At 44.9% G+C, this 14,346-nt stretch overlaps 1 protein-coding gene across 1 annotated transcript in view; it reads right to left on the bottom strand.

The window, feature by feature from the left end:
- Window positions 1-14,346, bottom strand: part of LOC141111895 (uncharacterized) — an 82,883-nt gene that overhangs the window by 32,663 nt on the left and 35,874 nt on the right. The window contains exons 5-6 of the mRNA XM_073604106.1: window positions 8,147-8,575; window positions 3,506-3,859 (exon numbers count right to left, since the gene is read on the bottom strand). Coding sequence (XP_073460207.1) covers window positions 3,506-3,859; window positions 8,147-8,575 — 783 coding nt within the window. The remainder of the gene's footprint in view (window positions 1-3,505; window positions 3,860-8,146; window positions 8,576-14,346) is intronic.

The following is a 14,346-nucleotide window of genomic DNA, read 5'->3' as shown; positions in this document are numbered from 1 at the left end:
TAACGTGTTAACTTACTAAAACAAAATATATCTATCAACAATTAAGGAATATATTTTGATCTTTCTTATGTGTAAACTACCTGTATTGTACTTTTTTTGGGGCATATGACAAAACTTTTTGTACCACCTTTTTTGTACCCAATAAAAATAGTTTGTAAACAAAAAAAAAAAAAAATCAAGACCCCAATGATATAAATATAAAAACATACTGTATATACATGATTCTGCACTTCTGCCTAGGGTGCCCCTGCACGCACCGCTGGTGAGCCGCTACTGCTGTGCGGGTGCCAGGCAATAAATGTCCGCCGGCACCCGCCAATCGTCAGGCAGAGACACAGAACCGAGCTCTGCCTATGTAAACAAGGCAGGACTCCGTTCTAATGGGTAGGGGTGATTGATTTTGTGTCCCTGCAAAGCACATCCCTTAGTAAAAGCACCACACACAGTACACAGAAACACCGGCTAGGCACACGGTTACCCCTTTGATCGTCCTAGATTTTTAAGTCCTTCCCAGCCAGTGTCATTAGTACATTGACAGTGCATATTTTTAGCACTGATCACTGTATTAGAGTCACTGGTTCCCACAGAGTGTCAGTGTCAATTAGTGTCAGATCGTCTGCCGCAATATCGTAGTCCTGCTATAAGTCGCTGATCACCGCCATTACTAGTATAAAAAAATAAATAAATAGAAATTCCAGGATATATACACCATAGTTTGTAGATGCTATAACTTTTGTGCAAACCAATCAATAGAGATGGGCCAAACCCCCCCCCCCCTCGGTTCAGTTCACACCAGAGCTCCCGCACAGGGCCCTTGAGCCGCAAACTGTATTAAATTCTATGGGACCCGAACATGAAAAATCATTTTGAAGGCTTATATGCAAGTTATTGGCCATAAAAAGGGTATGGGAACTGACCATGGGGGCAAATGCACAAAGAGGTTTTAAAAATGATCCCCCAGAAACAGGATTTCCTGCTTGTGTGATTCGCTTACTAATTTTCCCAGAAGTCTGCACTAAGATACAAGCCAGATTTTTGGCATCCCCTGCAGCAAAAATGTAACTTTTGGTGAGATAATTCCAATAGGAAATCACGTGTAAAGGGATGCAAATCCTGACACTTTGCTCATTAGTGTCCTGCAGGTGAAGCAGTTGGTTGATGATTATGAAACCACTCCCATTATTATTACTTACCACATGGACTTCTTCAGAATAACAAAAGGTAGAAATCTGCAACAAAGTTTGTTAAAATCCCTGCAACATGGACTAGTAGGGCCACCAGGTATTTCTAAGAAAACTAGTCAACTTAAATCAGCTACAGTAAAAGCACCTACGTAGATTCCAAACCATATCGTGCCCACCATTGGAACCAGCACTCTACCAGCATGCCTTTTGTCGAATCATGTGTAGTGACAACATGAATTATATTAAAGTAGCTTTGATCAGTTGAAGCCCCATTGAACTTTCAGGTTAAATCAGCCAAGTACATTCATAATGCATCAAAACAAAAAGCACGTGTAGCCCCCTGTTCCTAAAAATGGGGCTATAGTGTAAATTTAGTTTTTGGGTTAGCTGCAAACAGCTCAGATTTGATTGTATATTTGGTTCTGCTCTAAACTTGGCTGAGTTATGCATTTCCCACTGTTGCCAGTAGGTGTCACTGGTACCACAGGATAGTGTGAGAATTACAACTAGGTTGAGCTGTAATGAATATTCTTTTTCCAGAAACAGCCCAGTAGGAGGTTCCTGCCGCTGTGCATTCTGGGAAGGGGTATTTATTGGACAGATGCCATGTGCTCTTAGTCAGTCGTTACCTCGGGGCCCTCTTGGCCTGAGGATGTGCTGCTGCAAGTTCTGCAGTAGGTCCAGAAGCATGTCTAGGGCCTACTAATCCTGAGGTGGTTCTTGTCTTGCCTGTGTGGAAGAAGCCGAGCCAAGCTGAGGAGATCCAGGGGAGGACCCTTACTGGAGAGAGCCAGGATGAAGGCTGGTCCCACAGAGGGGCCTGGTGACTCGTTTGGAGGACGCACCTACATCTGAACTACCCTTACAGTACCGCCGGGTCGGCTTAAAGGTTCTGGTACTGTCAAGCTGTTCTACAATCTAATCAAGGTAGCTAGCTCCTGGCTGCTAAGTCTGTGAGAGAGACTTATCCAGGAGTTCTGCTGGCTGCTAAGTCTGTGAGAGAGGCTTGTCCAGACATTCTCCTGGTTGCTAGGTCTGTGTGAGAGACCTATCCAGGTATCCAAGATCTTCTAAAAAAAAAACCTCTTTTGTCCTTCGGATTCAAGGAGTCTGTAAGTTATCTGCTAAAAATTGTCTCTGAAACCTCCCCTAAACCTCTCTCCTACTACTTTTCTCAAGTTCTCATTAACCGGTTCCCGACCGGTGCACGCCGATGTACGTCGGCAGAATGGCACGGCTGGGCAAATGGGCGTACCTGTACGTCCATTTGAATTGCCCGCCATGCCATTGCGTGCGCGCCGCCGGCCGGGAGCTCCGTGAGTCGGGTCGCGGGTCCCGCGGACTCTATCGCCGCGGGGATACCCGCGATCGCCTCACGGAGAGGACGAACGGGGAGATGCCGTTGTGACAAGTATCTCTGCTCCCTGTCATCAGAGCAGAGATCAGTGACGTCACCCACACAGCCCATCCCCCTACAGTTAGTAATCACTCCCCTAGGACATACTTAACCCCTCCCCGCCCCCTAGTGGTTAACCCCTTCACTGCCAGTATCATTTACACAGTAATCAGTGCATTTTTAATCGCACTGATCGCTGTATAAATGACAATGGTCCCAAAAATGTGTCAAAAATGTCCGACATGTCCGCCATAACATCGCAGTCACAATAAAAATCGCTGATCGCCGCCATTACTAGTAAAAAAAAATTATTAATAAAAATGCCATAAAACTATCCCCTATTTAGTAAACACTATAACGTTTGCGCAAACCAATTAATAAACGCTTATTGCAATTTTTTTTTACCAAAAATATGTAGAAGAATACGTATCGGTCTAAACTGAAGAAAAAAAATGTTTTTTTATATATTTTTGGGGGATATTTATTATAGCAAAATGTAAAAAATAATGCGTTTTTATCAAAATCGTCGCTCTTATTTTGTTTATAGCGCAAAAAATAAAAATCGCAGAGGCGATCAAATACCACCAAAAGAAAGCTCTATTTGTGGGAAAAAAAGGACGTCAATTTTGTTTGGGAGCCACGTCGCACGACCACGCAATTGTCAGTTAAAGCGACGCAGTGCCGAATCGCAAAAAACTCTCTGGTCAGGAAGGGGGTAAATCCTTCCGGGGCTGAAGTGGTTAAAGCATTGAAAAATACCTAAAGTGACTTGCGCCTAAATTCTGGCAGGCCGGAGACAGGCACTTCTACTTAGACTTTGTACACCTTTTGTTTCAATGTGCCAGGAATGTAGTGAGCTGATTTGAGCTGATAGCTCAATTGGGCTTTAAATAATAATAATATGATTTTAATGAGACTCACATACCTCTTACATAGGCATCAAAGGTCATTTGCATATTTTGGGTTAATGCAGGATAATAAACCCGGCAGGTGTATATCTTTCCATGATCTTCGCTAACACTTGCTGTGAAGGTCAGAGAGCTGGAATAACTGAAGACACGACCCTCCTGGTGTTCTTCAGGTGTATGTGAATATCTGCCATCACAAGTCTCTCCTTTTTTACAGATAACCTCAGTCAGCCTCTGTTTCATCATGTCTTTTTTCAGCCAAATAATTTGTAAAGGTCCCCGGCTGTATTTAGTTATGTTGCATGTAAGCGTCACCTCTTCACCATGCATTAGGTGTTTTGGGGCAATAATGGGTGAGAGATTGAGACAATCTACATAAGAAAACACAACACATATTATAAGTGGCAAAACAGGCACTTTATAAAGGAATCCATAGTCTTTTTTTAGTAAAAATTGGATGCAAAGAAAAGTAAAAACCCCATATACACAAAGTACACCTGCACACACATGTACACAAGCACACCATTATGAAGCACAGGTAATCATTAGTCCCCTATTACACTACACATACACTATATGGTCAAACATTTGTGGACACCTGATCATCACACCTAAATGAGTTTAATGGACATCCCCTTCGGAAAGTCATGGCCATTATTCTGGAGTTGCCAGCTCCTGTCTGTATAACAACCTCCACTCTTAAGAAGGCTTTCCACAAGATTTTGGAGGGTGTCTCTGGGATTACAAACCCATTTGTGAGGTCCGGTATGAATGTTGGATGAGAAGACCTGGCTCACAACTCATCCCAAAGTTGGTCAATAGGGTTGAGATCAGTGTTCTGTGCAGGACACACCAGTACCTCCACCATGTCTTTATGGACCTGGATTTGGACATAGGAACACAGTCACGCTGGATTTGGAAAGGACCATCCCCAAACTGTTATCACAAGACTGGATGAGCACATTTGTCTAAAATGTCTTTGTATGATGTAGTGTTCTACTACAAGAGCATTTGTGAGGTCAGGTACTGGTTGTTGGATGAGAAAATCTGGCCCATAATTGGTCTTTTAATTCATTCCAAAGGTGGTCAGTAGGGGTGAGATCAGGGTTCTTGTAGGGCACTCCAGTTCCTCCACAAAGTCTTTATGGAGGCTTTCCACAAGATTTTGCAGTGTGTCTATGGGGATATGTGCCCATTAATGAGGGCAGGTACTAATGTTGGATGAGAAGACCTGGCTCACAATTAGTATTCCAATTCATAACAAAGGTGGTCAGTAGGGTTGAGATCAGGGCTCTGTGCATTACACTCCAGATCCTCCACCATGTCTTTATGGACCTGGTTTTGGACATAAGGACACCATCAGAGGGAGACGGACGGGAAGGCGGCGATCAGTCTGGCCTTAACTTAGGAGGCTGCCCCTCACTCCAGGCCCAACAGGTGTTGCTTCTCCTCCTGGCTGAACAGGAAGTGGGTTCTGAGACCCGATTGGCCGGGAGTCCTGTCTCAGGACCGGCTTCCTGTTTGGCTGGGGAGGAGAAGCAGGAGGACATTAGCGAATATTACATAGTTACATAGTAGGCGAGGTTGAAAAAAGACACAAGTCCATCAATTCCAACCCATGTGTGATTATGTGTCAGTATTACATTGTATATCCCTGTATGTTGCGTTCATTTAGGTGCTTATCTAATAGTTTCTTGAAACTATCGATGCTCCCCGCTGAGACCACAGCCTGTGGAAGGGAATTCCACATCCTTGCCGCTCTTCCAGTAAAGAACCCTCTACGTAGTTTAAGGTTAAACCTCTTTTCTTCTAATTTTAATGAGTGGCCACGAGTCTTGTTAAACTCTCTTTTGTGAAAAAGTTTTATTTCTATTATAGGGTCACCAGTACAGTATTTGTATATTGAAATCATATCCCCTCTCAAGCGTCTCTTCTCCAGAGAGACCTTTCCTCATAACTAAGATCCTCCAGACCCTTTATTAGCTTTGTTGCCCTTCTTTGTACTCGCTCCATTTCCAGTACATCCTTCCTGAGGACTGGTGCCCAGAACTGGACAGCATACTCTAGGTGCGGCCGGACCAGAGTCTTGTAGAGTGGGAGAATTATCGTTTTATCTCTGTAGTTAATCCCCTTTTTAATGCATGCCGATATTCTGTTTGCTTTGTTAGCAGCAGCTTGGCATTGCATGCCATTTCTGAGCCGATCATCTACCAGGAACCCCAGGTCCTTTTCCATACTAGATTCCCCCAGAGGTTCTCCCCCCAGTGTATAGATTGCATTCATATTTTTGCCACCCAAATGCATTATTTTACATTTTTCTACATTGAACCTCATCTGCCATGTAGTTGCCCACCCCATTAATTTGTTCAGATCTTTTTGCAAGGTTTCCACATCTCTGCGGAGCCCTGCTTAGCTTAGTATCGTTCGCAAATACAGAGATTGAGCTGTTTACCCCATCCTCCAGGTTGTTTATGAACAAATTAAATAGGATTGGTTCCAGCACAGAACCCTAGGGAACCCCACTACCCACCCCTGTCCATTCTGAGTACTCCCCATTTATCACCACTCTCTGAACTTGCCCTTGTAGCCAGTTTTCAATCCATGTACTCACCCTATGGTCCATGCCAACAGACCTTATTTTGTACAGTAAACGTTTATGGGGAACTGTGTCAAATGCTTTTGCAAAATCCAGATACACCACGTCTACGGGCCTTCCTTTATCTAGATGGCAACTCACCTCCTCATAGAAGGTTAATAGATTGGTTTGGCAAGAACGATTCTTCATGAATCCATGCTGATTACTGCTAATGATACTGTTCTCCTTACTAAAATCTTGTATATAGTCCCTTATCATCCCCTCCAAGAGTTTACATACTATTGATGTTAGGCTAACTGGTCTGTAATTCCCAGGGATGTATTTTGGGCCCTTTTTAAATATTGGTGCTACATTGGCTTTTTTCCAATCTGCTGGTACCATTCCAGTCAGTAGACTGTCTGTAAAAATTAGGAACAACAGTCTGGCAATCACTTGACTGAGTTCCCTAAGTACCCTCGGATGCAAGCCATCTGGTCCCGGTGATTTATTAATGTTAAGTTTCTCAAGTCTAATTTTAATTCTGTCCTCTGTTAACCATGGAGGTGCTTCCTGTGTTGTGTCATGAGGATAAACACTGCAGTTTTGGTTACTGAAGACCCCCCGATTCACTCGTGAAGACTGAGGAGAAGAATAAATTCAATACCTTCGCCATATTAATAATATTATATGCGAATATTAATTCGCTAATGTCACACAACTAGGGGGGCTCAGGGTGAAGTGCTCTGCGCCTCGAGCTCACCTTTTTTTGAAGCCAATTAGAGCCTCAGGCTCTAATCATGTGCTTAAAAAAAAATAAATAAAAAATACCCACACACATTGAAATTTATGTGTCGCGCCATGCATGTCGATTAGGGGCTGGGCGCATGGATTAGGAGGGCAGCGCCCCTAATGGAGCGGCGGACTCTGTTCCAATTCTTCCCAAAGGTGGTCAGTAGGGGTAAGATCAGGGCTCTTGTAGGACACTCCAGTTCCTCCATCCGGGTCTTTATGGAGCTGGAGTTGAGCACAAGGGCACAGTCATACTAAAACAGAAAAGGACATTCCCCAAACTGTTACTTCAAGATTGGAAGAGTACAGTTTTCTAAAATGTCTTTGTATGATGTATTAGGCCCCTTTCACACGGAGGTGTCGGTGTACGGGCTCCACTTTACTCAGCCGAGGATAGCTCCGTGGATCCCCGCTGAGCAGGCAGATGACAGGTCGGTCTCCGCACACTGTGCAGGGACTGACCTGTCAGAGCGCCGCTCTCCTCTATGGGGGATCAGATGAATATGGACCGTAGAGTCCATTTTCATCCGATCACGGATGGAAAAGTAGGGTTTTCCTCCGTCATCAGAAACGGAGCATAGCGGAGACTGATGTCATTGGATGTCAGCGGATGTTCATCCGCTGACATCCGCTATCCTATAGGGATACATAACAGATGGATGAAAAACGGACATACAGTCTGCCCGTGTGAAAGGGGCCTTATTCAACCACCATTTGTGAGGTGAGGTACTGATGTTGAATGAGTGGACCTGGCTCACAATTGGCATTCCCATTTCCAAAACTGCTCAGAAAGCTCCTCAAGCTCCTCCACACCCAAACTCCTCATAGCATGTCATTATGAAGCTGCTTTGTGCACAGGGGTGAAGTCATGGTAGAACAAAAAAGTGCCTTCCCCAAACTGTTATCACAAGGTTGAAAGAGCACAATTGTCTAAAATGTCTTTGTGTGATGTAGTATTTAGCCTGCATATACACGTAAGCAGAGCCTATTCCTCCAAATTAAAAAAAAAAAAAATCAGTCATTCTTCAGGTGTATTACAGGCTGAGCCAATCAAATTCTACCCAGGTAGGAACTGTTTCTCCCACTGATCGTCAGGGAGGACTTGATGGGGGAGGGGGGGGAATTGATTGCCTGTTTATTGGCATTGATGGCAGAATTGTTGTCCTTGATTGCTAGGATAGAGGTAGCAGCAGTGGTGACCAGTAGAGGCCATTTACACTGCAAGACTCTATGCATGTATGCATCAGTTACCATGGGGAAAACAGACCTTTAGAAATATATAAATCAGCCTTACCTCCCTTCACCTTTAGGGTACATTGTTGCGAGATGGGAGTTTTCAGAGCAGGATGTTCCACTTGTATGGTGAGTTCTGCTTCATCATCGGTCTCAATGTTTGGAGTTATTCGGAGAGTACACGGGCAGTTGTAAAAGATTAAAGACCTTTTTGGGCTCAGAGGTTCCAGTTCAGCTTTCAAGTTATCAGCCCCCACATTTTCTCTATTCAGACGTTGAACTTCGAAAGTTTCATCATGATTCTGATGTCCTTGTTGCTCTTCAAAGAATTCCCATAAGTAGATTTGATGCTGCTCAGAATCATTGACTCTCTTCAAATATACATATACTTTAACTGTTTTTGGTTTAAAAGTCAATATAAAAAAATTCAGGTTGGATCTTTTCATGTGAACCAAATAATCCGCTCCCGTGATGCTTGAAATCTGTGGAGCTGAAGGAAATAAATTTAGCACAGATATGGTGATATTAAAACAGAAATAAACCCAATAAGCAGCTTTTAACAGACTTTTTAGCACGTAATGCAATCTCAGAAAAAATACCCATTGATCCATGTGTGGGCACTTCCTGTTATGGGGTGACAACTGTCTTTTAATTTGTCCTGTGCCGTCACCCTCTCATATGTGCTTCTGATGTAGACAGCTGGCCATGCCATCTGCGTGTGCATGGTCAACTGTTGTCACAATCAGAAACTCAGCCCAGAGCAATAATTGTGAGTGCATGCATACAGGAGTTGGTAAAGGAGACAGCAGTAGGGATGAGCAAATCTTGCCCAGGTTTGGTTAGAGACAGTTTGGCGGAGGGGGAAGTTTGTTAACCCCTAACTTAGTGCGAAACCTCATTGTTGAAAAAAATAACATAGGTAGCTGGGCACTGCCATGGGATACATGTGCCCACGCAAACAGTCTTTACATTTTCATGTGGCTTAAATGGTAACATTACAAAAACACAAATCATTTAGCCCCTTTACATTCACCCAACACATATGTGTGGCGGCAAAAGATTGAGCTTTAACCTTAAATTTTCACATCATTTTTGGAGGATATGATGTGGGGAAGAGGTCTTTGATTCACAAGATTGGAACAAGGTACCTTGAAATGGTGTTGAGGGTTTGCCACCCCACCTTGCAAGGTACCAGCCCCAGTACCCAAAGGCATGTGGCTGGGGCAGCATGGAAAATGGTCAAGTTGTTGTGTAGAGCTATAGATAAGCATACTGGTCACATATTTAAGATATACACAATACTACATGAAAGTCCTACCAAACCGCCTTATATGGTAAAATGGGAACAGGACTTGGGGGAAGAGTTAGTAGCAGCGGAATGGGGGAAATTAGCCCAATCCAACTTAAAATTTTATATAAATACATCTCTCATCGAGGCAAATTATACATTTTACCTGTTGTGGTATTTAGTACCAACCTGTTTTGGCGTCCCCTGTCTGGGGGGGCCTCCTCTGGTTGTTTTCGTGGCTGCGATCTGGAGGGAACAGTCCTGCATACTTGGTGGACATGTAGCAAAATGAGGAGGTTTTCGGATCTGCACATACAATTTCATCTATTCCCTCACCCAAGTGAATCTAGCCAAAACTCTGCAGCAAGAATTTCTATTGCACAATCCTGGAAGTCCTCCACGATCCCCTTTGACCTTTTAAAGGCCAAATTGATGTGGATCATGATCAAGAACGAATGGTGGCTATTCTCCAGGATAAGCTGGCCTATTTCCAGAAAACATGGGATCCCTGGATAAAATATCTTTCAAGGACCCTCCTAATCTGGACGGAGGGTTATTGGTACAACACACAGCGGGTGCATGTCTTGTACTTAGTCCTTGTTACCGTTACTTCTGCGTTGTTCCTATCTCCTTTCCCCTAGATTTTTCTATTCTTTTTGCTTTTTGCCACTTTTTGTCTCAGATACTGGTGTTACTTTTAGGCCACTGTTGGTCCAGAGTAATTTCTTCTCCAGTTCATTGGTGTAGGGTTTGAAGAAGATCAGTGTCAGACAGGTTGCTGTTAATTACCTGATCACACATACATGGGACATGGTTCTGCCCTTATTTGAGTTTTCCTGAGTTATTTTTTTTGTTTTCTTTCTTGAATGTGTTTAAATTACTCATAACTTGCTTAGGACTCATTCAACTTACGGCTTAGCTACCTGACAACATAATAGGTTGCTTATAGTTATATGCTATTGACAGATACAGTTCCTTCTATTGTAACCAGTACTGTATGCTGAGATGGACTAAAGAAAGACTGTTGTACTGTTTTGCACTTTCATGCTCTTTTTGATAACTTTAATAAAATTATTGGAAAGAACAAAGGTCATATTGTAACGTAAACAAAACAGTCAGGGATTTTGGCCGGTGAACTGGACAAATAGGGCCAAATAGTTTGCTGGGTCCATGAACTTTGACCGGCCTGGCTTCATCTCAAGCCCAGGTCTGACCTGAATTCAAATCTCATCCCTATTTAGCAGAACCTTAGCATATTTATCCAAACAGATAGCACCAACACCTTGGTGTTGGTGCTATCTGTTTGGATAATCACCATTTTGCCGTGATTTTACCGCAATTTGGGAGCAGTACTACTTTGTACGACTTTGCCACAACTTTGACATTAACAAATGAAAACATACAGTAGTTGGTATGAATCATGAGGGGGAACTCCACGCCAAATTTTAAATAAAAAACGTGCGTGGGTTCCCCCCCAGGGGCATACCAGGCCCTTAGGTCTGGTATGGATTGTAAGGGGAAGAACCCCCCTACGCTGAAAAATCTGCATGGGGGTCCCCCCAAAATCCATACCAGACCCTTATCCGAGCACGCAGCCCGGCCGGTCAGGAATGGGGGTGGGGACGAGCGAGTGCCCCCCCCCGGACCGTACCAGGCCGCATGCCCTCAACATGGGGGGGGTGCTTTGGGGCAGGGGGGCGCCCTGCGGGCCCTCACCCCAAAGCACCTTGTCCCCATGTTGATGAGGTCAAGGGCCTCTTCCCGACAACCCTGGCCGTTGGTTGTCGGGGTCTGCGGGCAGGGGGCTAATCGGAATCCAGGAACCCCCTTTAATAAGGGGGCCCCCAGATCCCGGCCCCCCACCCTTTGTGAATGAGTATAGGGTACATTGTACCCCTACCCATTCACCTAGGGAAAAAAGTGTCAATGAAAAAACAGTACACAGGTTTTTAAAGTAATTTATTAGGCAGCTCCGGGGTCTTCTTCCGACTTCGGGGGCCTTCTTCCGACTTCCGACTGAGGTCACAGTCCCGGGCATGCTGGGACTGTGCCATCATAAGGGGGCGTGGTCAACATCAACCGATGACCACGCCCCCTTATGACGGCACAGTCCCAGCATGCCCCAGGACTGTGACCTCATAAGGGGGCGGGGTCACCACCTATATAAGTGATTGCGTGGTTCGCACACAGCATTCCAGTGGGAGAGAGCGTCGTGTCAACATCGGAAGAAGAGAAGAGGGGACAAGACAGTGCAGAAGACCAGGCCCCCGCTAGCAAAAGAGCGGGAGAAGATAGCAGAGGGGCCCGGCAGAAGAACTGGACACCGGGAGAAGAGGCCGAACACCGGGAGAAGAGGCCGAACACCAGGAGAAGAGGCCGGAGAGAGTGGAGAAGTCGGAAGAAGACCCCCGAAGTCGGAAGAAGACCCCCGAAGTCGGAAGAAGACCCCCGAAGTCGTAAGAAGACCCCCGGAGCTGCCTAATAAATTACTTTTAAAACCTGTGTAGTGTTTTTTTTTATTGACACTTTTTTGCCTAGGTGAATGGGTAGGGGTACCATGTACCCCATACTCATGCACATAGGGTAGGGGTCCGGGATCTGGGGCCCCCTTATTAAAGGGGGCTCCCGGATTCCGATAAGCCCCCCGCCCGCAGACCCCGACAACCAATGGCCAGGGTTGTTGGGAAGAGGCCCTTGTCCTCATCAACGTGGGGACAAGGTGCTTTAGGGTGGGGGGGGCCGCAGGGCGCCCACCTGCCCAAAAGCACCCCCCCCCCATGTTGAGGGCATGCGGCCTGGTACAGTCCAGGAGGGGGGGGGGCGCTCACTCGTCCCCACCCCCATTCCTGACTGGCCGGGCTGCGTGCTCGGATAAGGGTCTGGTATGGATTTTGGGGGGACCCCCACGCCGATTTTTTGGCGTAGGGAGGGTTCCCCTTACAATCCATACCAGACCTAAGGGCCTGGTATGCCCCTTCAGGGTAATCCATGCCTGTTTTTTCATTTAAAACTTGGTGCGGCGTTACCCCTCATGATTCATACCAGACAGCTGTCAGCACTGCCTGTCGCTCATCGCAAAAGGAAAAAAAAGTTTTCCTTTCCCGATCAGCGAGCCAGGCTTGTGCTTACAAAGTCGTACTGAAATCGTGTCTATATTATTCAGGTACGATTTGCATGCTACTTGAGGGTTTAACATTGAGGTCTATGGAGTACAACTCGCATGGAAGTTGGACCAAAGTAGTGCAGGGACTACTTTCAAGTCTTTCAATATGAATGGTAGTCATTGAAAATCATGGAGAATGACTTGTCATACGATTTTGCAGTACAAAATCGTGGGACAAGTCGTATAAGTGTGAAAGGGGCCTTAATGGGGAACACCTCAGAAAGCTGTATGGCCAGGACTGCGCGGGACTGAATGTTGCCGGCAGATACAGTGAGTGATACCGTGAGCCACGTTGGCTAGAACTGAAGTTGTTGGAGTGATCCACCCTGAAGAGTGATCTGTGACTTTCAGCAGACTGTGTTTGCAAATGATGAAGAGAATCTCTTTGTCTTCAGCTGTCATGTGGACAAACTGGGGATGTCTTTGCAAGGAGACCTGTGTCCCGAAGTGTGGTCCCTTGCACCATACTTTGGCTGCTTGTTGCCTAAGATGCAGCCATGCCCTTTTGCCTGGAGTTGCCTTTGGAAGAAGAAAAGGAAATGCTGGGAAAATGTAGTCCATTCCAAGCAAAGTTAATGGACGGTAATCTGTCATGGACACTGAGCATGTAGCTAGATAGAATAGGCTGTGATAAATAAATGATTGCCTATTTCTTCAAATAATGGACTCGTACATCTACGTCAGGACTGTTACTGTTGGAAGTTTTGCTAAAAGTTTTATAGTTCTATGCTAATTAGGAAAGGGGGTGGCATTCTTAATGAGAATGGGGCCTGCTTTCATGATGTAAATAATGTAGCCATGTATAGGATGTTTTACATATCATGCTGCCCTTGGCTGAGGATCATTTCAAATCACTGTGTACTAATTGCACTATGTTTTTATAGAGTAGATGCCTTTTCTCTCTTTCAGGCGTTGCTTTGTAGTTGTGTCTTCCTTGGCTAAGGAGAGACAGGGATCTAGTCGGATCCCAACACTAACCCTCTATATATTTGTTACAACTGAATATATTAGATAGTTAGGTGATAGCATTCTTGTTTACTTACTTTAAAAATTTATATAACTATTTTTGATACTTGAATGTCATACACGACTAACTACTTTTCATGTGACACCAATGTTTATTCATGTGGCACAGTGGCACGCCACACATATGTTATTCTATTGTTATACTGTTAACCCTTTCCCTGTTTCGTATATCATGTAGTGAAGTAGCGCTAATATAGCACATCAAAAAAAATAAAATAAAATAAAAAAGAAGAAGGAATTTCTCAGATGCTCATGGCAAATATAAACTCATACAAAAGTGTTCAAAGTCCCTGTTTCCCCACCCATCCCAGTTTTTACCAGGACATTCGCTGTCAGGCTTGAGAGCTCAAATTATATTTTTCTGCAAACTCCGGGCAGGGGGAGGATGTAGCACCCTGAGGTTTATTCAGAGAACTCCTCACAAATTTACTTGCAAGTAGTAGTCATCTTGGTCGATTGATAGAGAGCTATTGATTTCTCCCTAAGTTTGGCCTTGTTGCACTCTTCTCTTCTACCACTAGGTGGCCAGGAACTTGGTGGTACTAGATATGAGAAGGGCAACCCAAGGTCAGGTTATGGGTATATGGGGTATCTCAGCCAATGGGCAGGGGTTTTCTTGAATCCCTTGGCCTGCTGGGAGAACCTATATATTCGGGTGAGGTCAGGTGATCTGTGTTCTGTGCCACCTGGACGGCTGTCTGGGTGGACGTGTGTCGTACTCCCTGGGCTGCTAGGTCGGAGATTGGGCCTATCCCGGGGGCATTTGGCTGCTAGGCTGTGTGAG

This window comes from Aquarana catesbeiana, linkage group LG11 (assembly GCF_042186555.1).
Source record: "Aquarana catesbeiana isolate 2022-GZ linkage group LG11, ASM4218655v1, whole genome shotgun sequence".
Taxonomy (NCBI): Eukaryota; Metazoa; Chordata; class Amphibia; order Anura; family Ranidae; genus Aquarana; species Aquarana catesbeiana.
This window is presented reverse-complemented; position numbering and strand designations above follow the sequence as displayed.